The sequence below is a fragment of the Microcaecilia unicolor genome, chromosome 3, assembly GCF_901765095.1.
Source record: "Microcaecilia unicolor chromosome 3, aMicUni1.1, whole genome shotgun sequence".
NCBI lineage: Eukaryota > Metazoa > Chordata > Amphibia > Gymnophiona > Siphonopidae > Microcaecilia > Microcaecilia unicolor.
The window spans coordinates 430841927-430869891 of record NC_044033.1 but is presented as its reverse complement, the minus strand read 5'-3'; the positions used below and the strand labels follow the sequence as shown (position 1 = coordinate 430869891).

The 27965-nt window shown below is 40.2% G+C and overlaps 1 protein-coding gene across 1 annotated transcript in view; it reads left to right on the top strand.

The window, feature by feature from the left end:
- LPIN1 (lipin 1) overlaps positions 1-27965 on the top strand; it is a 176344-nt gene that overhangs the window by 13662 nt on the left and 134717 nt on the right. The window contains exons 2-4 of the mRNA XM_030198855.1: positions 11289-11489; positions 20286-20381; positions 22271-22599. Coding sequence (XP_030054715.1) covers positions 11298-11489; positions 20286-20381; positions 22271-22599 — 617 coding nt within the window. The 5' untranslated portion in view covers positions 11289-11297. The remainder of the gene's footprint in view (positions 1-11288; positions 11490-20285; positions 20382-22270; positions 22600-27965) is intronic.

The following is a 27965-nucleotide window of genomic DNA, read 5'->3' as shown; positions in this document are numbered from 1 at the left end:
CAAACAGTGAAAGGACTTTTGGGACTAAGTTATTTCCCTCAGGGTTTTCTTTAAACATAAAAGAAAAATAAGAAAGGGCTTTGAGAAATTAATACATTTAATTTTTCTTTGGTTAAGCTGTCAGGTGATATTAATGCTGACAGAAGGAAAAAAATAGTGCTGACAGAATCTATTTCAAAATTTTGTTTGTGACAGCACTGTTAGTATAAGACGTGTTGTGAGATGCTGTCATTTGGGAAAAAAATTAACAAAAAATTGAGAAGGTGTTAATAATTAAGGAGGTCTTAAAGCTTAGCTTGAGTTATCTGCAGCAGGGCCTATAGGAATAAAGTGGGTCCTGATGCAGATAACTCAAGCGAAGCTTTAGTAAAAGACCTCCTAAGTTCTTATCAGTCTGTATATATAAGCTCAACATGATTGTTGGGTTTACAAATTTGAAGAAAGACTGAATTGTACCTGAGCCCCAAGAAAATTAAAATAATTCTTGTTAAAGAAGTCGCCAAACCTTGATGAACTTGTGACAAGTGGCTGTGGTCAACAGTGGAAAAAAAAAAAAAAGAAAAGTCATTTTGGCTGATATTTGGGTGGTAAAGTTACTAACTAAAGAATTACTGAGAATTAGTCTTCTTTGAACTGATTTCTGTTGAGTGGTCACTCAGTTTAGTGACAAGCTCCAAATAAAAATATGTATTATTGTTGAGGTTAAGCAGTTTTGTGCTGTAATGTGAAGCAGTTAAGTGAGACCATGCAAATGTACTGAAAGTGGGATATCTTGTGGGTCCTGGGCTAGCAGGGGTTCTAATTAGCTTTATTTATTTTATTTGTAGCATTTGTATCCCACATTTTCCCACCCATTTGCAGGCTCAATGTGGCTTACATTTGAAGTAATGGCGCTTGCCATTTCTGGGTAACAGCATTACAAATAGTATTGCGTTAAGGTGTATACACATGGTAATAGACATGTAACATAACATAAATGGAACAGATCATGGTGTATATATACATCATGTGCATGCATACATGGTTCCTGAGTAACAGATTGGATTGTAACGTACATTAGGTCGTCGACTATAGAGAGTCCCTATTCAACATAAGGTTTAAAGTGGTATTACTTGATCATTAATATCAGAGAGTTTAATCGATCATGTGATAAGAGTTTGGTTTTGTATAGTGTTGTTTTTTTAGTATTTAAGATGAATGTTTATGGTATGCCTTCTTGAAAAGAAATGTTTTCAGTAGCTTTCGGAAGATGGTATGAGAAACTGGTTGCGTATGTGGATTTATATTTTAGCCCTTTGCACTTGGGATAATGGAGATTGAGAAATGTGCGTGATGATCTTTTTGCATTCCTAGTAGGCAAGTCTATAAGGTCTGACATGCAGGTCGGAGCTTCAACGATTTTGTGGACCAGGGTGCAAACTTTGAATGCAATACGTTCTTTTAGTGGGAGCCAGTGTAGTTTTTCTCTTAGCTTTTATTTTTAAAAATAGATAGGGACAGTTACATAAAATAAAATAGCTTGTAAAAATAAAGAATAGGAGTAGGGTATTGCTTACTTTTGGTTTGTAAAGATAAGTAGTAGGTACCTGTGCAGAGGATTCTGGGGAGGCGAATGAACGCCAATGTTAAAGAAAGAAGAAAAACCAAGGAAGGCCAGAGAGATTGAGGTGAAAGAAACTTGACAAACATCAAAACATAAAGACAGAGAGTTTAGCCACTGAATGTTACTTGAGAGACTTTTTTTCTGAGAAGTGATTGTTTCTGTAAGAGGAAAGGTTTGATACAAAGTATCAATTCTCTCTCTGTTGAGATACATTGTTACCAACTTTAAATTTCTGCTAATAGAAAGTTACAGTGAGATATTTGTTTACAAGACTGTGTCACTGAGTATTACTTAAATGTCTGCTTAAATTAAGAACAGTACAATTTAACTTATTCCCTCTTTGAACTTTCGCTTATTTTCCTCACCCAGTCCCTTCTCATTACCCCTTTTTCTAGGAAGTTCTCGGCCTTTTGAGGAGAGTTGCACTTGAGCTATCGGCAATCGACTACAGATTAAGGGTAAAAGTAGGTGTGGCTGGCTCCCTGGGGGCTGGGCTTACATTTGTTTCCTAGGTGGAAAGATTTTATTTCTCCTCAGTGCATCTTTCTCTGTCTGAAAAATTTTTCTTTTGATTTCTTATAGCCTTTTCTCCTTTCCATGAAAAAAAGACAGTAACTTCAAGAGGTTCTCAAAGCGCATGTAGATAGCTCTCATGGATCATCATGCTAAAGTGAGCACAGGTCACATATCTCTTCTTGCAGGTTATGTGCAAAGTGTTAGAAAATAGTTCTGGCAAAGTGATAAGGAGTCTGCTCTTACCTTTCCAGTATAAGTAAGCCAAGCTTGAAACTGGCATCAGGGCGGGGTGAAGGAGAAACTCCAGGGAACAATGATTGAACTGATGGCTAAGTCAGTCAGAGTGGTTTTGATGTTGTAGACCACTTGATCTTACTCGTGTCCAATCTTGACTTTGCAAAATTCAGTCCTGGCTTACTGCTCATAGACTCATTTTAAATCCCGATAAAACAATTGCCTGTTGGGTTAACGGCTCTCTTTTGACACCTACAGTTCCTCTCTTTCTTTTCAATCAAGTGCAACCTGTCCAATCTTTTCGATATCTAGGTATTATTTTGGACTGAGAATTATCCTTTGTTCCATGTATTTCTTTTGTTCTTGTCAGGTTTTTGTTCTCTTCGTAGACTCCGTTTGATTTGTTCTTACTTTGATTTTGCTTCTTTACGCACTTTAGTGCATGCTTTTATTATCTCTGTACTTGGTTACTGTAATTCTATTTTTGCAGGTCTCCCTAAATCTCAATTAAAAAGACTTTGGATGCTCCATAACTATGCTGCCCACTTTCTCTGCATAGCTTAGCATTTTGATCATGTCACTTCTTTATTTTTTCACCTTTACTGGTTGTACTTTCCTTATAGGTTTTATTTTTTTACGTTTAACAAATTTTAACCAAGAATTTACACTTGTACAGAAAAGTGTCATATAGGAAAATTATTACTTCTCTTAAAGAAAAAAGGAAACACACACAAAAAAGAAATTTATAAACACTGACGTCCACATTATCAGGATCCATGATTAATATAAAGGAGGATAATAAAGAAATTTAAATTTTTAGGCAATATTGTACCTGAGGAACATGGGCTAGCAATTAACTATACCAAGAGCTACTTAATCTCCTAATGGTCTTTTAGTTGCTATAAAAGCTGACAAGTGTGAAGGTTCCGTAAATACATATTTAACAGCATTATATCTTATAATACATTTACATGGGTATCTCAGGAAAAAAGTTCCACCTAATTGCAGAACTCCAAGTTTCAATATTAAAAACTGTTTGCGTCTACGTTGAGTTTCCCTTGATACATTAGGAAATAATTGAATTTTAAAGCCCAGAAACAATTTCTCTTTGTTTTTAAAGAACATTCGAAATAACCATTGTTTATCAGGTAATAATGCCACTGAGACAACCAAAGTCGCTGCAGTGGCTATATCTGAATATGAAGTATCTAACAAGACGGAAACATCCAAAGAATTTTGCTATTGTTTCATTGGTTTCTTCGGTAAGTAATAAACTTGTGTAAAAGGAGGAAATTTATCTTCTGGAATTCCTAAAACTTCTTTCATAAAACATTTCAACATTTCCAAGGGCCTCACAAAAGTGACCCTTGGAAAATTAAGAAACCGAAGATTATTGCTCCTTAAATGATTTTCAAAAGTTTCAGACTTATTCCTTAGATTAGACATATCCTTAACCATAGAAGTCTGTACACTTTGATTGTTTAAGAAGTTCTTTTCAACTTGTTCCATTAGAGCAGTCATATCTTTAACTTCAGTTTCAGTTTCCCCCAGTCTCTGTTATACATGAGAGATTTTCTGTGTAAGAGCAGTAGATTGTGTAAGAAAAGTCTTACCTAAGTCAGAAATCAGTGACCATAACGAATCTAAGGTTACCTCTTCAGGCTTCTTGCTCTAGAAATCCGAAAACATTACCAACGTAAAGTCAGAGGAATCGCTTGTCCTCTCAAGCACAGGAGCTTATAGGTTATTTTTTAAGATTCTCTGTTGGTTCACAAAACCTATCACCTAGTCTCCCTTCTTTCCTTTCTTCTTTGATTATTCCCTATACTCCTTCAAGATGCTTATGTTCCCTTGATTCTCACCTTTTAATTCTTCCAGCACCTAAATTGACCCATCTTGAATCTACACGGCACACTGCTTTTTATTTTTGTGGTGGAAGTCTCTGGAATGACCTACTTCCCTTCTATTGACACTGAACCATCATTTAAGAAATTTAAATCTTGCTTCTTTTGACTTTTCAGCAATGATTTCCTTGACTAGGTTTTCAACTGTTTTTATTTAATTGTAAGCGCTGAGTGCTGTTGTTTGTGAGTTATCTTTCCTAATATAATGGAATTCTCTTTTTAATTTATATTTTTAGGGTTTTTGGTTTTTTTTTTATTTTGTAAACCGCTCTGACCTGTTTGTTCAGAAAGGTCAGTGTAGCAAATTTTAGTAAACATAAACAACATAGACTATATTTGATCTGGGGTTGGGACAGATTACACTTATCCTGCTTGACTTGTCACCACAAGGAATTAACAAAACCTGACCTATGAGTTGAAGCAGGCAAAGGTTAGACATCAAATAAAAATGTTGATGTGTTAGCACTCCTTGTTGCCACACAGTTACCAGGGCTCAAACTTGGTTGAGATTACCAATGCTCTAAAGCAGCTGTATGTGGAGGACCCCCTGATTTTCCAGTTCAAGGTTTCACCAGTTATCCATCACCGGACTTTAGCCAGTACCTCCATACTTTTTTCAAGAATGTTCAGTCCCTCTACAAGATGTACTGTAGTTGAATTAATGATATGTGGGGTAAAGATAGAAAAGATGATATTTGAGATGTTAACTTTGGTGTTTCATATGCTCTGAGTCACATACATTGGGCTTTTTGCCAATAGGTGTGGTGAGCGCCTAGCCACTGGTAGCATCACACTTGTTGTCTAGGTGTATGGTTCTCTTTCATGTGTCATCAAATAAGTGTGTATCTCCTTCCGGTTTGAAATGGAAAGTAGACTGTTGCTGAATAAGCTCTGGTCACATTACTCATACAGAAGGCTGAGCTCATAGTTCTTCAAAAAAAATGACAAAGAAATATACTGGACTTTTTTTATTTGTTTTGCTGCCTTATTACAAAATAATTAGTTCTAATATGAGTAATCCCGCTGAAGATTCTGCCACAATTCTAAGAGGGTACATTACACAAATGGTATAAATTGGTGTCTCCTAATCTTGGCATGTACTCCAAGTTGAAATAGAATATTCATGTTTAAAAGGCATCAAATTTTCCATTTATTCACTTTCACAATGCATGTTATGATTCATTTTATTTGATCACAGATAGATGGTTTGATAGAAGGAAATAAGTTGTTCGTGCTACAAATTCAACATATTAAGTCCTGTAGCTCAGAAGGTTCTAATATAATGGCCCTCCTGAAGAAGAGTGGGAAAAGCCAGGCCGGTGTGAACAGACCTTTTATTGAATTATCTAAGTGACCCCTTTACAGTTGTTTCTAAATCATTAGAATGCATGATGAACCTCTGGGCTACACCAAAAGATCATCACCTGTAATTAAAGGTATTGAAAGATAAAACACACTCCTGTTGCCGGCTGGAGAGTGGGGGTGTGGGGAAGCATATCAAGGAGTTGGGATTGGAATTGGGGTGGGAATTTGAACATGGTAGGAGGAGGGGCAGATGGAAGACCTGGTGTGTTTGCCTTGAAAGGGGTGGCGTGGGTTCATAGATTAAACAGCCTTTTAACTTTGAGATGGATAGCATGGTGGAATGGGAACTTACGGAAAATGCTGGAATGGTGAAAGGGCATTTAGCTATTTTAGGGCTTCTTTTACAAAGCTGCGCTACCGATTCTCGGTGCGGCAAATTAGAAAAAGCCCATTTAATTCCTGAAACCTTCCTCTCATTTGCCGTGCAGGAATCGTTAGTGCGGCTTTAACCTTCAAAAATAGCAGACTTGGGAAATAAACCTCTTAATCTCATATACTCTGAGCTGAATCTATAGCTTTCATCATTTGCTGTTTCTGGATCTCTTTTTTGGCATCATGCCACATTAGAATTTAAGCGCACCACTTTATAGAATGCGCTTAAAGTTCCATGCATAAATTTAATTAGTGCTAATTAGTGCCGATAATTGCTTGTTATTGACTATCGGCACCGACTGGCTTGTTATTTTATTTGGGCGTGCAATTTATTTTATTTATTAGAATTTATTTACCACCTTTTTGAAGGAATTCACTCAAGGCGGTGTACAGCAAGAATAAGTCAAACCTAAGCAGTAGGACAATTACGGCAGTAAAAATTTTGAAACAACAATACAAAGTATGGCGTCTGGCTGCACTTTGCACATGCACATATTTACAGCTCATCCTGTCCATACCCATCCCTTCTGGGTGAAACAATCTAAGACTGTACCTGCAGCACTTTTGTAACAAGCAGATCTTCACTTTGGATCAGACCTCTCTGTCCACACTCCTCCAAAAGGTGGGTTACTACCCTTTCTCCAAACAGGCTCTTTCTGTTCCTGCTGGGATCCCCTACTTCTCACCCAGGCGGATGATCAGAAGCCCTGCACTGTTCCAAACAGTGCTCTAAAAATAGTGCTGGAACAGCGAGGAGCTGTATTGCTCTTATGATCAGAGATAATAGCATACAAATTTAAGCACGCTGTTCTATGATCATGGGGTAAAATTGTGGGAGGATTATTCAGGCACAATCCTCCTACTCTTTGTTTGATAGGTCTGGACCTGTCACACACCTGTCATACAGGTGCTCCCTCCAATCTGCAAGGCCCCTGGTGGCCTAGTACCCTCCCCAAGTCCCCCTAGGGCTGGAGGTCCTCAGTGACACAGGGACATGGGGGTTGGAGAGCTGGTGGATCTCCAGTTCCGCCTCACACTCCAAAAATAAGGCCCTGTTGGCTCAGTGGGCTGCAAGACCAAACCCCCCCCCCACCTGGTGGTCTAGTGGTCCCCTCTCCCGCACCCTGTACCTTTTGTTGTGGAGGAGGGAGTAGTACAGTCCCTCCAGTGCTGCCTTCAAATTGGTTGTGCCCAGCCCTGCCCAGAGCATCCTGGGATGTGCTGGGCAGGGCTGGGCGCTGCCATTTTGAAGGTGGCGCTGAAGAGGAGGGAGTGTGCTACTCCCTCCTCCACTGCAAAGGTACGGGGAGGGGTGGGAGAGGGGGCCGCTAGACCACCAGGTGTGAATGTGTGTGTGTGTGTGTGGGGGGGGGGGGGGGTTGGGCTTGTGGCCCACTGGGACACCAGGGCCTTATTTTTTGGGTGTGGGGGGGTTAGGGGTCTGGGCCCCTCGTGTTTCTGTGTCAGACCTACAGCCCCTGTGTTGCTGGCTTGGGTTCGGGGCTCCTGCAGGGTAGGGGGGGGCTATGGTTCCGGCCCTGTTGGGGGGGCATGGGGGAACCTGCTAGTATGCAGGTGCATGCTGGACAGGGCTTCCCATTCCTCCCCAATGCTCCACAAACCTTAACGCCAGCTCTGAGCTGGCTTAGGGTTTGCTGCAGGAACAGTGCCAATATTTGGTGGGCTGCCCACTGAGCATTGAGGAAGAATAGGTAATGCCCTGTTTGGCATGCATTTGCTTGCTCATTGCATTCAGAGCCGGTGAGTGCATTGCTGCATGCGCCTGCCAGCTCTGATCATCGGCAGTACGGCGCTATTGACCTCTAGCATCCGCATTTGCTTCTGATCATTGGCCCACTGGAGCACTCCTCCTCCTCACAGTTAATGCTGGAATTTGCAGAAACCTCCTGTTTGCTCAGCCTTAGTTTCTTGAACCCATCCAGGACTGTCCCTCCCCCTTCTCCTCCAAGGGTCCCAGCGGGGGGTACAGGCAACCAAAGACCTTGTGCACTCTCCATCAACATTATTTATTAACTCCTATCTCCTCCTCTACTGTCACTCAACAACCAGAAACATTTTCCTCTGCAACATATCCAGGAACCCACTCCCTTGGTTTGGATTCTTTACCATCTACGACCTCAGAACCCTCTCCTCAGAAATTCTGGAGAGTTCTCTCATGATCCTTAGTAATCCCCATTATAATGGGAGATTGCACATAGATGAAAATGAATGTAAAGCAGGAATTTTTGGCAGATGCATAGTCTACTTTAGCCCTTTAGATCCCCTTCATTCCATGCTCCCTCTGCCCCGGAACAGGTTACTTCCTGTTCCAGGGCAGAGGGAGCATGGAGCGAATGAGGGACAGGCACGCGGGGCACCCCCCAGCGGCTTGCATCCGGGGGGGGTCTTTCGGGGGGGTCCTTTCGCCGGGGGGGGGGGGGTCCGCGCTGCATCCGGGGGGAGGGCACCGCTCCCGGGGGGGCGGAGCGCATCGGCGATCCGCCCCGGGTGTCAGCCCCCCAAGGAACGTCATTGCACTGAACACTTTGCCAGCCTAACCAGTTAAGACAATTTACCTTCTATACTCACCCACCTTACTCTCCTCTACACCCTCACATTTCTTTACCCTCACTTAATCTTAATACATCACTAATGATATCTAATATCCTGTAATGTTAATGTCATAACAAGACTATGTAAGCCACATTGAGCCTGCAAATAGGTGGGAAAATGTGGGATACAAATGCAATAAATAAAATAAAATAAAAATACTTTAGCCCCTTAGAGCATGCATGAACATTTGTAATTTAAATCTCTAGCAGTGATTTGGCTTTGTAATCCCTTATTAAATTGGGGATTACTTGCAGAGTAAGTCCCTGTAAAGAGTCACTGGGGGATGGGACTGGGAGGTCTCCGAGTGGGGGAAGCCCAGCTCAAGGGGAGTAGCTTTAAAATAAAATGCAGAGAGATGGTGCTAGAAGAGAGGATAAGGGTGGAGGAGACTAGGAGGAGGAAAGGCTGAAGTGTCTAGGGCTCTTCAGCTTGGAGAAAAGATGGCTGAGGGGAGATATGATAGAGGTCTGTAAAATAATGAGTGGTGTGGAATGGGTAGGCGTGAATCATTTGTTTACTATTTCCAAAAATACTAGGACTAGGGGGCATGCGATGAAGTTACAAAGTAGTAAATTTAATACGAATCGGAGAAAATGTTTCTTCACTCAACATGTAATTAAACTCCGGAATTCGTTGCCAGAGAATGTGGTAAAGGCAGTTAGCTTAGCAGGGTTTAAAAAAAGGTCTGGATAGCTTCCTAAAGGAAAAGTCCATATACCATTATTAAATTGACTTGGGGAAAATTCACTGCTTATTGCTGGGATAAGTGGCATAAAATGTATTGAACGTTTTTGGGATCTTGCCAGGTATTTGTGACCTGGATTAGCCACTGTTGGAAACAGGATGCTGGGCTTGATGGACCTTTGGTCTGTCCCAGTGTGGCAATACTTATGTACTTGTACTTAAGAGATATAAGTTAAGTATTTACCCTTTAGAGGGGCCTTTTGCCTGTCTGTCTGGTTTGGGTTTTCTGTTTGTAATTGTGGGTCTTTGGTTGCCTTTAAACCCCTTTCCAAGTGACTCAAGAAGGAGAAGGGAGATCTTGTTTAAGAAGAAGTGAATCCATTGGCTCAGGACCAGGAGAATTGCTGTTAGGAAAAACAGCAACTATGAAGGAGAAGTCTGGGTGGGTAGTGAAGAAACCCAGCCCAGGAGTGCGGGATATGAGCCAGGGAGTGCCCATCTAATGCAAAGTTCATTCTGGGGGAGGTCAGACCAGGAGGGTCTGAACCTGAAACATAGAGAGGAGCACAGCCTTTGGAACACTATCTTTGGTGATAGGCACGGAGTAGAGCTGTACAAAGTATAAATAATCCTTGTTCAGAGTGCCTTGTAAAATATACCCTAAGGGAGGAGAATAAAGGAGTTTCCCCACAGAGATTTGGACTGTAACTTTTGGGTTCTTTGGGGGGGAGAAAAGGGTCATCCCACTTCTTTCCCCAGGTGGAGGCACTGCATGCCAAGTGAGTGAGTGAGGGTCCAACAGAGTCTGCCCTTCACAGGGGGTCCTACCCACTCGGACCTGGACCCAGAAGCACCCAGGCAAAGGGGTATTACAGTTCATTTTTGCAAGTTTTTTTTTCTTTTGTCTTCTGTGGTTCAGCAGCATAGAAGAAAAAGGAACCACAAGCACTTAGGCATCACCTTATAGAAGAACACCTAGTGCGCTTACTGTTCATGAGTAACTGCCAATTGTGGTGTCTTTGATGCACGTAAGTGAAGACACCAAGTTAACAGAACTGCCTTTTCCATTTGTACTTGAGGCAATGGCGGGCTAAGTGACTCGCTCAAGAGCAGAAAGAGCCACAGTGGGATTTGAACCAGGGTTTCCTGGTTCCTAGCCCATTCCTCTAACCACTTAAAAATTTAAAACTGCTTGTATAGTGTTTAGTATATTAAAGGGGAATTGTTCTTCTGCCCTTCCACAGTTGGTAGCTTATCCAGTGCTTCGAGAAAATTCTCGTTTTTATAATACTCTGCTGTTAGGGTTTCCTTCTGTTAGGAAAATCCGTTATAAGAAAGTTTGAGGGTTCCTTTTCATTCCAGGCTAGTAAATTGTGGAACTCTATTCCTGTAGAAATACATGTGATTTCTGGTTATTTACGGTTTCGTACGGGATTGAAAACTTATCTATTTAGTAAACATCTGAACGATTAATTTGGTAAGCCTTCCTTACTTATCAGTATATGTTTTGAATTTATGTAACCCACTTAGATTCTTTATTGATATTGGTGGGATATAAATACCCTGAATTAAAAAAATAAAATAAATAAAGCTCTATTGCTCCACTCTTAGATCTCATGAGATCTACTAGGAAGAACAAAATCTTTTAAATTTTCTACCCCTACAGTGTGTAAAGAACACCCACCTAATTTTGGATCCTTTTACTAAATGCAACACTGCCCATTGTATATCTAATTTGTTAGTGTGCACTCCGGTAGCATACCTTTAGTGAAAGGACCCCCTTGAGTTCTTTTCAAACTGGGCTTGCAACGTTCATTTAAACTGGTTTTAGCCATTCAGAATGAAATGTTATTGTGTGGGTAATGCACAGAGGCTTTCAGCCACTGCTTTTACTGTGCATGGAACAGGGACCGAAAGTCAATCTTTGCATTTTATGAACTTATTTTTCCACCTGCTATAAATACTGGCACATATCTTTCTTTTGTCCTTGTTTTCAGACTCAAACCATGAATTACGTGGGGCAGCTAGCAGGCCAAGTGTTTGTTACAGTGAAGGAGCTTTATAGAGGACTGAATCCTGCCACTCTATCTGGCTGCATTGATGTTATTGTTGTTCGTCAGCCAAATGGCAATCTCCAGTGTTCACCTTTTCATGTACGCTTTGGAAAAATGGGGGTGCTTCGTTCCAGAGAAAAAGTGGTAAGGATGTGTTATATGTACTTTGGTCTTTTTGGACGCATTTTATTTTCTACATTGATAAAAAATGTTTTGCATATTTTCAAATCTCTCTTGAAAGCTTTTGATTGATGCATCACAGAGTATAGCCTCAAATGCAAATTCATGGTTTAAAAAAAAGTTTTATTTTTTTAGGTGTGTTCTATTAATTCGAGTTATCTATTCTAAATGTGAACATATGTTTTTTTTTCTTTTTTTTTAGCACGCAAAAACTGGCATTCTTAGTGACAGCATTGTGCAATCATTAATATTTGTTTATAATATATTTTATAGCAAATTATAAAAATAATTTTGTTTACTGGCAATGATATTGATATGTGGGGGGTAATATTCAGCCCATGGCAGTCGGTATTTTTTAAGCCGCTGACGACTGCAGACACCCAAGTATTCAATGCTGGGCCATTTCTGGGCTCTGGCATTCAATAGCTTGGCGTATGTGTAGTCAGCTGGAAGTTAACTGGGAACCAGCCAATATTCAGACCGATGCCTGGTTAACTTGGGTGGATAAAATTAGGACATCCTTCTTGCGAATTGAGGGCCTGATGCTCAAGGCAAACTGGGCTTGCAACGTTCATTTAAACTGGTTTTAGCCATTCAGAATGAAACGTTATTGTGTGGGTAATGCACAGAGGCTTTCGGCCACTGCTTTTACCGTGCATAGAACAGGGACCAAACGTCTTATGCTAATGAGCTTGCTTGTAGTAAAATGAGCTCATTAGCAATTCTGTGCTATGCTCAGAATAACAGTGCACAAAAAACTCCCAGCCCTAATGAATAAAACCTACTGACAGTTCCTGAGCTGTCAGTAGGTTTTAGTCATTAGGACAGGGTGACTTTTTTCTCCAGCCGCACTTACTTCCTCCAAAACAACCTTTAAAAACTACCTGGTGGTCCAGCGGACCCCCTCCCCAGCCCCCCCCCCCGCAATCAAAAACAAATCCCTGTTGGTCCAGTGGACCCCTTCTTGAGCCCCCCTGCAACCAAAACACAGCAGCGATGGTGGTCTAGTGACCCCCCCCCCCACATATCTTTCAGTTGGAGGCAGAAGGGCAGGAGTAGAGCCTACTCCCTCCTGCCTCTGGGCCTGCCCTTCCCAAAAGAGCAGTCCCCAGTCCCTGCCTGATGCTCCTGGGATGCACTGGGAAGGGCTAAGTACCATATAAGGAAAAAAAAATCCTATGTGGTACTTAGTCCCTCCCAGTGCATCCCAGGATGCACCGGGCAGGGGTTGGGCATTGCCTTTTGACAAGGGCGGGCCCAGAGGCAGGAGGGAGTAGGCACTGCTCTTCCCCTTCTGCCCTCAACTCAAAGGTATGTGGAGGGGTAGGGGTGGGGGTGGAGGTCACTAGACCACTATAGCTGATCCACTGTTTCTTGGTTGTGGGGTGAGGTTAGGAGGGGGGCCACTGGACCCTGGGGAAGGTTTTTCACGTTGTGGGCATGCACCAGGAATGTTCAGACCCCCTTACCAACCAATGCTAAACAGTGTGCATATAATTTGCATGCTGTTAGTGTTGAGCATTGGTCGGTAATTCTGACTCATTGTTGTGCTAGTGTAGTTTTGTGTATCAGGCCCTGAATATCGCTGCTAGCCAGTTAAGTACTGCCCATGGATCACACCTGTACTAACTGGACAGTACAGCGGTGGTTAGTGTTGATATTCAGTGGCATTATCTGTATAAGTGCTGCTGAATATCAGTGGATAGGTAGGCTCAAGTGATTTAAACAGGCTAGAGAATTGCCATCCCATTAAATCAATTTGAATATTGACCCCATACTTTCATATTTTAGGATAAAGCCATTGACATTTAGGGGTTAATTCTCTATAGGTTGCCTAAAGTTGTGTGTCGGGATGCTGTGAGCTTGGTGCAAATTTTCTATTGGCAATTAGGATATTAGCATAAGTTGGCATTTATGTACCAACATTAAAAACACTGTTCTATAAACAGCGCTCAGAGTTGGGCACCCTTTATAGAATAGCATTTGGCGCTGGGATCCGCACCCAGTTTTGAGCGTGAGAATTTACACCAACTGAAACCTGGTGTAAATTCTTGTGTCTAAATTAGGCACAGATCACCTCAATTCCATAACACTGTGCACAAATTCCAGGAGTGCCCTTGATCTGCCCATTCCCCTCCCCTCCCATGACTGTACCCCATTTTTATATACAGATCCTGGTGCCTAAAGATGTGCATGCAAATTTTAATTAATGGCAATTAGCAACTATAACTTTTTCACGCTCAGTTATTGGTCCTAATTGGTTCTTTTATCAATTTAATTGCTCGGGCAATGTTGCATGCTATATATTAGAGCGTACATGTTTCTGCAGGTGGAGCAGGTGGGGGGAAGAGGGGTTGGTGGTTGGGAGGCTAGGATAGGGGAGGGCAGACTTGTAGGGTCTGTGCCAGAGCCGGTGTTGGGAGGCGGGACTGGTGGTTGGGAGGCGGGAAATACTGCTGGGCAGACTTATACGGTCTGTGCCCTGAAAAAGACAGGTACAAATTCAAGGTAAGGTATACACATATGAGTTTATCTTGGGCAGACTAGATGGACCATGCAGGTCTTTTTCTGCCGTCATCTACTATGTTACTATGCTACTATATGTCAGCAAATTGGATCCCAAGTTTGAACAGACCAGCATCTTCAAGTAATTCTCCTGCTTCGAATTTAAGATACTACTTACTAGTCATCATGAAGTCTTTATGCACTGCCTGGGACTAAAGTATGGTGTTCAGCACCAATGTCAAAAGATCATGGAGCTGCACCAACCACTATCACACTGCTATTGAGGGGCTCTCACTCAGCCTTGGCACCAGGATTGAAAAATTGATTCAGGAAGCATTCCTGTTTCTACTACTAAGCAGTGGAGAAGGGTTTAGCTTAGGCTCGCAGATTCAGCAACTATTACATGAAAATTTTGAAGCATTAACACTAACTTCCTGCAGAGAAGGAATTGGAGAGCTGGTTTTAGGCTGTAACAGTTCACTCTCCCAAACTGAGACTCAGCTGTGCTAGCCTCCAGAGGCTTTGGTATTTTTCTTTTGGCTACCCAGGATGACAAAACAGTCTTGGCCTAAGCAGTATTTGGGAGGAAGTTGGATGAGAGGTTCTTGCTTTACATCTCTGTCAGTTCCCACTGCCAGCACTGAATGGCATTGCACAGTCGGAACCTGGTTCTCTCTCGTGTCTTGACTCTGATCCTTTGCATTGGTATCGTCTGCATTGAGCTGAAACAGAACAACTTCAGAGAGCAAAGTTTCCCTAGTCGCCCACCTCTGTTCCTACAGATTGTCCAACGATTCATCCAGGAAGCCTAGGAAGGCTATGATTCGGTGATCCAAGTGCCTTCACAGACTACAGCTTTGTTTCTAATCTCAAAGAGTGAAATATGAAGTTCTAGGGTCCTCAGGATAGAGAATTGTTCTGTCTCAGAATCATTTCTCATGATTTTCTCTTAAATCCTTTCCTTTCATTTCTCAGACAAGGAATAGATTCATGTCAAAGGCTATTACTTTAATCTTCATCATTCTTTGTTCAAAAATGCACATTTCATTTTGGTTAAAGGCTGAGGATGAGGTCAGTGCACCATTACAGGTGTTTTTCAAGTACCTCAATGTACAGAAGAGAATGTGGGACACTGCTCTCAGATTAGAAAGAAGGTGGACACCAAATATTGTGTCCAAACTGCTCTAGAATTCAACAATGAAGTTGCCTTAGCAGTCTGTGGTAGTCAGATCTGCCCTACAGTATTCAAGAAGGGCTATTCTTTGGTACTCTCTAGGTATGAGTTGTAGTCGCTGGACCTTTACTATAGGAAGTTCTTTCAGAGTACTATGCTTAGGATATTTTGCAATCAGGTCTTCACAGTCAAAATACCTGTACTCTTGGAGTGAAGGAGTAGCCTAGTGATTAGTGCAGCGGGCTTTGATTCTGGTAAACTGGGTTCGATTCCCACTGCAGCTCCTTGTGACTCTAGGCATGTCACTTAACTCTCCGTTGCTTCAGATACAAAATAATTACCTGTATATAATATATGCAAACCACTTTGCTTGTAACCACAGAAAGGTGGTATATCAAGTCCCGTCCCCCTCCCCATCCCACCCTGGAAGGGGCACAAAAGATTTGAATTTTTCTGTTTTGACCAGTAGGAATGAGTCGGTCACACAAGTGGGATTTTCCCTCAAGAGAAACAGGAAGATTTGGTTTATCTGCTGAATGCAAAAGAGGCGTATGGAAAGCACCTAGTCCATTTGAACAAAGATAATTTTGAGATGGCATCAGGAGCCTCTGCAGTAGTGATTGTCATCCACAGGGTCCTGTGGTTGCGAACCTAATAGAACACTGACAGTGTATCTGAATTGATATCTCCAGTGAAAGAAGCGTAACAGAATTAGCAGATATTCACAGGGGACATAATTGAGAAAGTTAGGTTATATGATTCTGTAGTTCTTGTTATCCATGTGACACATCCCCATATAAGAAAATGCTAATTAAGGAGGTAATTCATAGTGTCTTTTGCACACAATTGGCCACGTACCCATGTGAGAGGACTTTTATAAAATACTGAATGACTTAAATGTATGTGCCTTGTCAAGAAAGTGCATATTTTACTGGTAGGTGTAGTCGGGGAGTGCAATCTGGGCAGAATTTGCAAGTGCCTGCCTGCTGCTTTTACTGCCGGTTCGCCACGACTTTGGGTAAATTAAAGATTTCAAAGCAGGGAGCATGGGTGCATGAACGGAAGGGAGCGGGCAGGTGAGCTGCACCTCACAAAAAAGGTGCCAGTACGGCATACCGGCGCATACTGGCACAAAAAAAGCACTGATTATTAGTGTTATTCAGTGCTGTACAGCCTCAGGATAGAGGAGCTGGAGCTCACTGACATTGGCAAAGCCAATCAGACATTTGCTTTCACCTGGCAATTACATGAATCACATACTCTGATGAGACATGGGAAGGCAGACAAGGAATACGGTGGTACCTGGGCTGGCTAAAGACGATGGCAACATGGTTGCATCTTCAAGGTCTTCTGAGCTAAATTTAATCCTAAGAAAGTTCCTTGCAGCATGCACACAGTAGAAAACAAAGAATGTCTATATTCATTCTTTACCGTCTGGCAGCATGGACTTGGCTGTAGTCACAAGCCCATAGTGCTTTGCAGCAGAATCCATGATGGTTTGGCTCTGACCTCATATGCACACAAAGAATTGATCAGGCTGTGGTCCTACAAACTCACCCAACTAAAAAATAGGTTTATATGTTTTTTTTTTTTTAATCTCTTTTTTTGTTGAAGAGTAACCCTTTAGCTAGGGATTCACTTGTGTAGCTGACGTACCTTGTTTATGTTCTTGAAGGACACTTATTACAGGTTGGCTGATTGGCCACAAAATCCTTCACCCCTCTCCTCTTGAAATTGTTTAAGTAAGGGGACACTGCAAGGTGGCTGTGCAAGAACTATACATAATCAAAAAGCTTTGAAAGGCTTTTGTAGAACTCTGAAACTATCCATGTTAGTGCTGTGGAACAGCATCATTCAGTTGTGTGGAACAGCAAAGAGGCGCTGTGTGTCTTGCAACAACAGAAGAGATAAAAAGCAGAATATTTATTCTTATAGACCCGACATGGCCACGTTTCTACAGTAAGGCTGCATCAGGGCTAGTGAAATAAAACAACTAACCAGGGACAAGACAGGCTTTGCCCTGATATCACAACTGATCATCCAAGATGACTTCTGCTTCTTCACTTTCTGTGAGAAAACTATTGCTGAAGTCATCTTGGATGATCTTGGTTAGCAGTTTTATTTCACTACCCCTGATGCAGCCTTATTGGCGAAATGTGGCCACGTCGGGTCTGTAAGAATAAAGATTCTGTTTGGACTTTGTGTCTGCTTTTTGTTTGTCACTCAGTTGTGTGACTGATTGTCTTACTGTCTATGTTTCAGTGTAGCAATATTTCATGCTGCAGCTGCTGGAAATGTCTCTTCCATATAAATAAGTTGGGCTATTTGTTTGGACCTGGGGTTATGGAGAAATAAAGTTCCCAAACTGGCCCATTTTCAAACTCAATATATTTTTTCCCAGTTATTCCCCCACTCCAAATGTGTCCTTTTTTTTTTACCTTTTTTTTTTTTTTTTATTAAAATTCAGAGAGTTAGTGTGGCCTTAGATAGACAAACATTCTCAACCCCATATGGATTATTTCTTTCCAGCATTCCATTGACTTGGAAAGAATGAAAAACATGTCTTGGTTGACCTTTGTCTTGTAAAGAAATAATTGAATGTATATAGAATTCCCCCGTTAGAATGTAATTTATTTGTACATGAATTTCATCAAATAAAAATTTTATTTTTACAAACCTTTTACAAAAATCAAAGTGCATATCACAAATGTTTCAAATATGATAAATTATCTTCATTGTAATAAGAGCAAATCTAGATAAAACATTATTATCATCATCACAGGAAATAATAAAAACAATGAAAATGTCAATATGATCACTAATGAGTTACCACTGTTAAAATTCCAAGTTGCAATATATTGACATCTTACCTAATATCAGATTAAAAATATAAGTGAACAAAATAATAACCCAGCATGCCTTTCTACTCCAGACCGCTCAAAACATGGCAGCTAGGCGTATATTTGGAAAAACGCGATTTGAAAGCGCAAAACCCCTCTGCAAAAAACTAAATTGGCTCGCAATCAAAGAACGCATTACCTTCAAAATCTGCACCATGGTCCACAAAACTATCTACGGTGAAGCCCCGGGATACATGACAGACTTAATCAACCTACCATCCAGAAACACATCAGAATCAACACGATCATACCTAAATCTGCACTACACAAGCTGCAAAGGACTTAAATACAAATCAACTTACGCATCCAGCTTTTCCTACATAAGCACACAACTGTGGAACGCATTACCAAAAGCCTTGAAAACGACTTAAGACCACCTAAACTTCCGGAAATCACTAAAAACCAACCTGTTCAGAAAGGCTTACCCTACCGATCCTACTTAAATGCCTGATCCTTGCAACACAACAAAACTAAAGTACGTAATGGACAAAACTCAACTCTTCCGTTGTATGATTCCCTAATGTGGCTATGCCACATGATCTCTGTCTTACCACAACATCACTTTGTATTTGTTCTCACCGGAGTCTGCAAGCTCCTCTCTGGTACTATATAAGCCACATTGAGCCTACAAATAGGTGTGAAAATGTGGGGTACAAATGTAACAAAAATAAAATAAACAGCAGTCAGTATTTAAGTTGGGCTTGTATCAGTTGTCAAATGCGTGAGTAAAGAGCTAATTTTGGTCACCACGTCTTTAAAAAAAAAAAAAAGATATAGTGGAATTAGAAAATATACAGAGAAGGATGACAAAAATGATAAAGGAGGTGGATTACTTCCCTTTGAGGAAAGGCTAAAGAGGCTAGGGTTCTTCAGCTTGGAGATGAGACGGCTGAGGGGAGATATGTTTGAGATATATAAAATACTGAGTGGAGTGGAATGGGTAGGTGTAAATTGCTTGGTTTCTCTTTCAAAAAATACTAGGGGGCACGCAATGAAGCTACTAAGTAATAAATTTAGAACAAATTGGAGAAAATATTTCTTCACTCAATGTGTAATTAAACTCTGAAATTTGTTGTCAGAGAATGTGGTAAAAGCTGTTATCTTAGCAGCATTTAAAAAAAGGTTTGCATAATTTCCTACAAGAAGTCCATAAGCCATTATTAAGATGGACTTGGGGAAAATACACTGCTTATTTCTAGGATAAGCAGCATCACATTTGTTTTACTGTTTTGGGATGTTGCCAGGTACTTGTGTCCTGGATCGGCCACTGTTGGAGAACTTTGGTCTGTCCCAATATGGAAAGGATTGTGTTCTTATGTTCTATGTATTATGATCAAACACTCAGCACCAGATGTAAATGTTAGCATGTGAAGTACATGTGTAATTTTATAAAGTTTGTATATAATTTTCAACTCTTGCTTATGCTCCACTCAAATTTCTTCCCCAGAACACATTTACACGTGACTCATGTAATTAGTATGAGCCTTTTTGGAACTGCACATACTTTTACGCACATAAACTGTGGGATAATTTTATAAAAGTCCTATATGTGGAAACAGTTTATAAAATTACCCCTTTTGATTATAAGCCTGCTGGGATAGGAGGACTACCGCTTTCAGATAAGTAATTCTTTTACTACTTCTACTACTAATCGTTTTTATAGCACTACTGTTCGTATGCAGCGCCGTATTCATACAGGTACTTTCTCTGTCCCTAGTGGGCTTACAATCTGTTTTATTTTTGTACTTGGGGTAATGGAGGGTTAAGTGACTTGCCCAAAGTCACAAGGATCTGCAGTGGGACTTGAGCTCAGTTCCCCAGGATCTCAGTCCACTGCACTAACCATTAAGCTACTCCTCCACTCCTTGAACTCATTTTTGGAAAGGCAAGTAATCAATTTTATATCAGTGAGCTGGCTTCCTGAGTTTTTTGTTTGGTATAAGTATGTCTCACTTATATACGTTATTTATAGTATCTGTTGGTGGCTGTTCTCGTTTTAATTAAGCATCATCATTTGTTTGGATTTTTAGGAAAAATGTTCAGACCTGTACCAGATCAGCCATATAGTCATACTGTCATGTTGATAACATGATTGCTGGCTAAGTTGTGGAATGACTGACTGATGCTTTTTGTCTTGCTTGATGACTTTTATGTAAACATTTTCAAACTTATTTTTTTTAGGTGGATATTGAAATAAATGGAGAAAGTGTAGACTTGCACATGAAACTTGGAGATAACGGAGAAGCATTTTTTGTTCAAGAAGCAGAAAAAGATCAGGTGGGATTACTGATATCATACTTCATGCTGCTGCTGTGATAACAGTAGGCTACTTATTGCTTTGTTGTACAGTTTGGTAAATGTTGCTATCTACTGTAATAGACCCTGTGTTGAATTACATAGATCATCTATGCATCTTATCACTTGCATTCTTGATCCCGGTCTTACCCCCTTGTTCCTACAGCTTCTTTCCCAGAGCCTTTCTTCAGGCCTGGTTGTGTACCTCTGAAAAAAAGCACTAGTCCTTTCACTTTTGAAGAAATCTTCTCTTGATCCTGTTCGTCCTGAAAACTTCTATTCTGTTTCTAATTGATGTATTCTTTCTCCAAGATCACCAAACGGGTAGCGTTTGATCATTTTTCTGCCCATATTGATCCTGTTTCTATCCTTCACCCTCGTTAAACTGGTATCAGATCGTCCCACAGTACCGAAACTATAGACATTGATTTTCTTAGCAAACTTCACTCATCATTGGATGTAGGTGATAGTACTTTGGATCTTTCTTCTGCCTTTGATCTCGTGAACCATTCTCTTTTCCTTTCACATGTTGTTTCTTTGGGGCTGTCTGGTACAGTGCACTCCTAGTTCTCTTTTCAGCTTGCTCATTCACGGTCTCTACTCCTTTATCCTTGTCTGTGGATACCCCTCTTCACTGTGGGGCTCTGCAAGTGTCAGTCCTTTCTCCCTTTTTAATATTTTAAGTGCCCTAGCTAGCCTGATTCAAAATTTTAATATAAAATTTTTCATATATGCTGATGGCATACTTTTAATCCTTTCTACTTCCCATTTTCAGCCCAATCTGAGTCATATTCAGTCCTGTTTAGTGCCTCTGTCCCAATGGCTAAACTGACCATAGACTTGTTCTCAGTGCTTCTAAGATGGTCACTTGCTGGATTATGGGCTCATTCTCCAAACCATTGTTGGTTCCTTTTCTTTTTAATACTCACATTCTCACAGGTTTTCAGGATATTCACATTGGAATATTTATGAGAGAGATTTGCATGCAGTGGAGGCAATGCATGTAAATCTCACACTGGAATATTTGAGAGAGATTTGCATGCAGTGGAGGCAATGCGTGTAAATCTTTCATAAAAATTCATTGTGGATATGCTGAAAACCTGATTGGCTGGGGTGCGTCTAGGACCAGGTTTGGAAACTACTGTAATAGTCCTTACCAGGGCCTTTCTTCTTCTATTACTACTAATCATTTCTATAGCGCTACTAGATGTACACAGTGCTGTACACATTATATGCAGGTACTTTCTCTGTCCCTAGAGGGCTCACATTTTTGTACCTGGGGCAATGGAGGGCTAAGTGACTTGCCTAAGCTCAGAAGGAGCTGCAGTGGGAATCGAACCCAGATTGCCAGGATCAAAGCCTGCTGCACTAACCATTTGACTACTCCTTCTCCATAGAAACTGAGAAAATGATGGCAGATGAGGGTTTCAAGGCCCATCTACTTCCTCCATTGCAAATGCAATATAACAGAGCCTGCCAAATGTCAAGCTTTACATTGATTTCCTCACATCCTAAAGGTCCTTTGTGCTTATCTCATGTTTTCTTTAGTTCTATTTCTGTTCTTGCCTGTACAGATTGTTCTGGGAGACATTTCCATGAATTTGCCATCCCTTTCTATGAAGAAATAGTTCCTTCTCCTACGTTCTTTGAGCCACATATCATGACCTCTTGTACTAGAACTTTGTCCCCTGGAAATGCTTGCTGCTTATTCATTTCCTTTTTTTTTTCTTATTACGGTCAAATGGGAATAAACTACATGGCAGAATTTATTCAAAATGCAATTATTTGTTTAATTATCACCCTTATTTCCAAGTGAGGATTATATAAATGATAATATGAAGGCTCTGAATTTTTCTTTTTCATTTCCTTAGGAATTCATTCCTTCACATCTGGCTACTTCTCCCATTTTGTTAGAGGGAGCTACTTTAATGGAGTCACAACAGAAGAAGAATGGTGTAGACTGTTTGAGAAGCGGGGACTCCGGTGGGCCCTCACAGATACCAATTACAATTCATGTGTCTCCAAACGTATTGGAAACTTCAACGGTCTGTGGTTCTGGAAAGAAACGAAGGAAAAGACGTAGGAAATCGAAATTGGACAATTTAAAAAGAGAGGACAATGGAGACACTACAGAAGATGAAGACATGTTTCCTATAGAGATGAGCTCGGAAGAGGAAAATGAATCACCGGACAATTCAAGGTAGTTTTTTATTGTACAATACATTTTAATCCTATAATAATTTCACCTACATTATAAGTGAAAGTACAGCATACCTCGCACAGTACACTCCTTTGTCAGTGTATAATATTAATACCCTGCTCAAGATTTTCATTGTTGTAAAACTTTTTCTCTGAAGACAAGTAATTTGCCATAGTCACATGCATGAATCACATGACTGTGATCAGAGCTTTGTGGAAGTAATATAAAAACTTTCTTCATGGATGGTAATTCCTATATTGCCATGACCTCGTGGTTCTCCTCAGTTCATTTTTATATTTTACAAAAGTCAGCTATGTCTTTGGCACTGCAAAATTTCTGAAAAGAATTTTGGGTGTTTTTATCTAGTTTTGTTTTAATGGCAGTGAGACTTTAATGAACAGATAAGTGTGGTTTTGATGGCCATAGTTTCAAATCAAGTTGTTATGTGGTATAAATGGATTTTGAACTATTTGCACATTCTTTTTTCCTTATTATTTGAACAATTCTACTTTGGTGGTTGGAGGTTTTAGCCGATGATTACTTTTTGTCTGTTGCGTGCAATCAGCAAGCAATTGATGCATACCACAGCTGTCTGAGGCTCTCTCCTCCCATTATTAAATTTTGGTTTTATAGTACTGAGTACTGATTGTTCACATTTTGCTGGTAGTATTTCATCTAGTTTTGGCCATAAAAGCTAGTTTTCCTCTAAGCTGTGCAATCTGTAGCAGGAGCATGTGGTGAAGGCAATTAATATAGTGGGGTTTTAAAGAGTTTTGGATGAATTTCTTCAACAAAAGTCCATAGAAATAATTATACAGCTAGGGAATGCTGAAGGCATGTTAAATTCAGGTAAGTTGATATTTTCCCTGTTTCAGGAAGACTTAGTCTTACTCCCCTGATAATGAACCTGCAACAGTCAGTATTTATACTTTTATAATTCTTTTTTTCAGTTCACTACTTTGACTTTTTTCTTTTTCTTTTCTTTTTTAATTTTTTTTTAACCAGACCACGCTAGTACAGAGACCAAATCCATTGTAGAATGCCATGTAGTAATTCAGAAATCACAGTCAAAACACAGTTCAACTTGACCATGTGGCATTCTTATTGAGTAATTGGTGGACATAAGGCAGCAGCTATACTGCTGCTAACATGCTCCTTTACAGGTTCTCATACCCAGAGGGCTAACCTTTTTTGTTCCTTCAGTTGCCACTACTACTTACCATCTACAGTGCACAGTTAATTCCACCAAGTGTGCATATCCAGTTTAGTATTACCTTTCTAGTGCATAAGCACTGAGTTAACTGCTAATCCATAAACCTTTATTAAGGTAGACCTGGGGAAAGCCACTGTTTATCCTTGGAATAAGCTGTGGAATCTTGCCAACTTTTAGGACTTTGCCAGGTACTTGTAACCTTGACTGGATACTGGGCTAGATGGATCCTTGGTCTGACCCAGTAGAGCAACTCTTATGTTCTTAGTATTAATATGAGATCTAGAATCTTTTGCCATTGTAGCGATATGGTAGGTTTCGAGGATCTACACTTCCATGTAATAGAAAAATGAAGTTGTTTTTTAATCTGCACAATGCTATATAATTGCTTCCATAGCCCCTCTCAAACCTTTGTAGATTGGTACAATGTAAGATCATATGAAATAAAGTACCCCTCTCTGCCCATTCTTTGACACAACTTAGCCAGCTTGTGCAGCATCCACATCACTCCATGAGCCACTAGTAAGTACAGTGATATTTGAAGTTTTATCCCTGAATCATGCACTTCCATGCCCTCTAGCTGCATCTCAAGATCATGCGTCCAAATTATCTATCTCTATACAGTGTAGTTTGCCCATAGATTGATAATATGCCTTCCCAGGTAAGTTTGCCAGTTCATACTGTCATATATCAGAGTGTCATCCCCATAAAGGGTAGCTCTACACGCGACTACACTATACTTAAAGACCGCTAAGTGAGAAGTGTGTATAATGGCCAATGGGAAAAGATCACCCTGTCCAGTACCCTGATCCAATATAGGCCTGAGATAGGATGCCATTCACATATAGCCAAGCTATAGGGGCCACATAAAGTGCTTTTACTGTATATGTAAATATTGCCCACAGGCCAAACCATTTGATGACTGCAAACAACAAAAAGCATTTGGAGGGGTAGAATGATTATTTCTTGACATCCAGTGAGACTGCCCCTAAGGATATCTCAAAGGTCTTAATCAATTGCAAAATATTGCAGAACAGCCTGGTGTTGTCTGCTGATTATCTTCCTTTTATGAACTCCCACCTGATCTGAATGAATTATAGAGGGTAACAGTCTATTTAGTTGAGAAGCCAGAATTTTTGCATAAATTTCAGCCTGTAGATATTGGCCTGTAGTTTTGGACAAGTTGGGTCTCGCTCTGGTTTTTTAAATACTGTGATGGTAGTTTCTGTTGCCATACCCAGTACGTTACCTTGCTGAATAAAATCCTCATAAAGTACACAGTCTGCTTACTAAAAGGTCATGGAAAGCATGATAATAGGCGGCCATCCTGCCCTGGTGCCTTACATACCACTAGGGACATTATAGCCCTTAATTCCCTTCTTTATTTCCTATCCAACCAAGTCTGTCCTCCTTCATTTCTTTTGGTGTAATCTAATTACCGGAGGAACTCCTATATATCTTAGTGATTGATAAAAGATATATTGGAAAAGATCTAAAATATTTTACTCTCTTGACATATTACCTCCTGTGACTGTTTTCAGTGATTGAACATTCATGTGCCCAGGTTTGGTCCATAGCAACATAGTAAGTGATGGTAGATAAAAACTTGAACGATTAATCCAGTCTGCCCAACTGTTACACTCATTATCAATTCATGATTAAATGAACAATGGATGTGATGTAAAATACTTGATCGTGGTCTTTCCTTGGCCTTTCTGGGAGTTAGACCACAGAACTCCGCCTGGCCCTGTCCTTATGTTCCAACTACTGGAGTTGCTGTTGAAGCCCACTCTAGCCTATCTGTCTTGTCATTTATGGGACACAGGCTATAAAAGTCTGCCAAGCACTGTAGTTGCTGTGGAAGCCCTTTCCAGCCCTTCCGAAACCAGATTGCCATATACAAGACAAAGACCGTACAAGCAATTCTCCTCGCAGCAAATATAATTTGGAAGTCGATTCCAAAGAAAAGGAGCAAAACAAACAAACAAAAAAGCTCTTGATCTTGTAGAATTTAATCTCTCTCTACGTAATGATGGATTTACTAATCTATGATCTTGCAAAGATCTTAAAGCCCTTGAAGGTGTAGAAAGAATTGTTAGTGCATTTAGATATCTTGGTTGTAATGAATAATATGCTTTGAATCAAGACTAAGCACTTAAACTGTACTTTATATAGAGTTGGTAGCCAATGATATTTCAAATAGAGAGGTGTCACATAATCTTTCCTACTATTTCTTAAAAGTCTGAGGGCTGTGTTCTGTAATGTTTGGAGACGCCTAATACTCGAAGGGGACATCCCTGCATATATTACATTACAATAGTCCAGCTTTGAGATAAACAACACATGAACTAATGTATGTAAAGTGTTCTCATCAAACAAATGTTTTATTGACCATAATAATCGTAATGTATAAAACCCTTTTTTAATAAGCTCAGAAACTTGTAAATCAAAGGCTAGCTGAGAATCTACTATGATACCCAAATATTTAAATGACTCTACTGTTGGACTTGGTAGTCCCCATAAAACTGGAGTAATTTTGGGTACCTCACGCCTACCAGTAATCCAACAAGTCTGGGTTTTTTAATCAATATTTAAAACAAGCCTATGATCTTGTAACCAATTGGATACAGATAATAAACAATTCTGGACAGCTGTTAAGTCTGGATCCAAAGGATTTATCTTCGCAGTTATCAAAAGATCATCTGCATAGCAATAAACTTTCACCCCAAATTCTTGTATAATAATAAGCAATGGAGCAAGAAAAATATTAGTAAGTATTGGCAACAGTGAGGAGCCCTGCCAGTAATCCACTATTCAACTTAAATGTTTTGGAACAAGAATGTCCAACCCTAACAGGGTAAGATCTACCCTTTAAAAAAGAAGTAAACCCAATATAATGCTGTGGAAGTAATTCCAATAGATTGCAACATATCCAACAATAAATCGTGATCAATAAGATCAAATGCTGCCACTTCTAAGTCAAGACTGCCGATTATGCAATGCATTACTAGTTTCAAAAAAAATCAAGCAACTGTTTCAATACCATTCATTCTAAAATCTTTGCAGGCATAAATTGATTTGAAATAGGTCTATAATTATGAGCCACAGTAGGGTAAACCTTAGAAGATTTCAACACAGGTGTTACAAATGAATGCTTATGCTTTTTTATACCCTTCATGTTATGATTAAAGATCCTTTGTGTTCATCCCATGCCATTTTTTAATTCTGCCACAGTTTTTGTCTCTACCACCTCTAACGAGAAGGCATTCCAGGCTTCGACCACTCTCTCTGTGAAAAAGAATTTCCCGACAATGTATGGTTCCTGGAATAACGCTTTATATTTCCCACTATATTTGTACATTCTTTTAAAAGACTTTTTCTCCTACTTTGCATATTCAGTTGTTTCCATTCCTGTGCATAAAAGTGGATCCTTACTCTTTGATTCTGTTTGCTAGAATGCCTGTCCAAATTTAATGACAGAACTGGATTTTGGACACTTACTTTCATACTTCAACACTATTGTGCATTTGGGTCTGTTGATGCTGTTTGAAAAGGCCTGGAGGCCTATGATAGTAGCTTTATAAGCATAATCTGCTTCTCTGAGGCCTAGTCCTGCTTTGGCTCCAGGGATGCTTGGTGTACATACTGATTCTCATAGACCATCTTGTGAGCATGGAAGAGTTTTCTTGTTCATACATCCAAGTTTTCAAGGTATATAAGAGGCCAGTCAACAAGTTCACAGCTAGGTGGGAGTACTGGAATCACAGGCTGATTGATAGTTTGTGTCTTATGTTAGAGCACTTTTCAGTATCAGTTTTAATCTTTTGACATACTCTTTGGTTTTTTCTCTCAGTACTTTACGCTGGATTGTTGCTTCTTCTTTGACTCCTAGATATTTGTAGAAAGGCAGTATATCTAGTCCCTTTCCCTTTCCCTATATACCTTTCTGTTTGCTTTATGGTGTTTGATGTGGTACCTTTGTGAGTTGATTCTTTCTCTAGTATCTGGCCCATCTCCCCAGCGTAGAACCATTCTTCATATTTTCTGTATTGACTGATATATACTACATTTGAAGAAGAGCATGTGTAGGTTCCCTTGATGTTTGTTTTTTGCCCTGTGGGTTACTGTGGTGATTTGATATGTGTTGGCATAATTT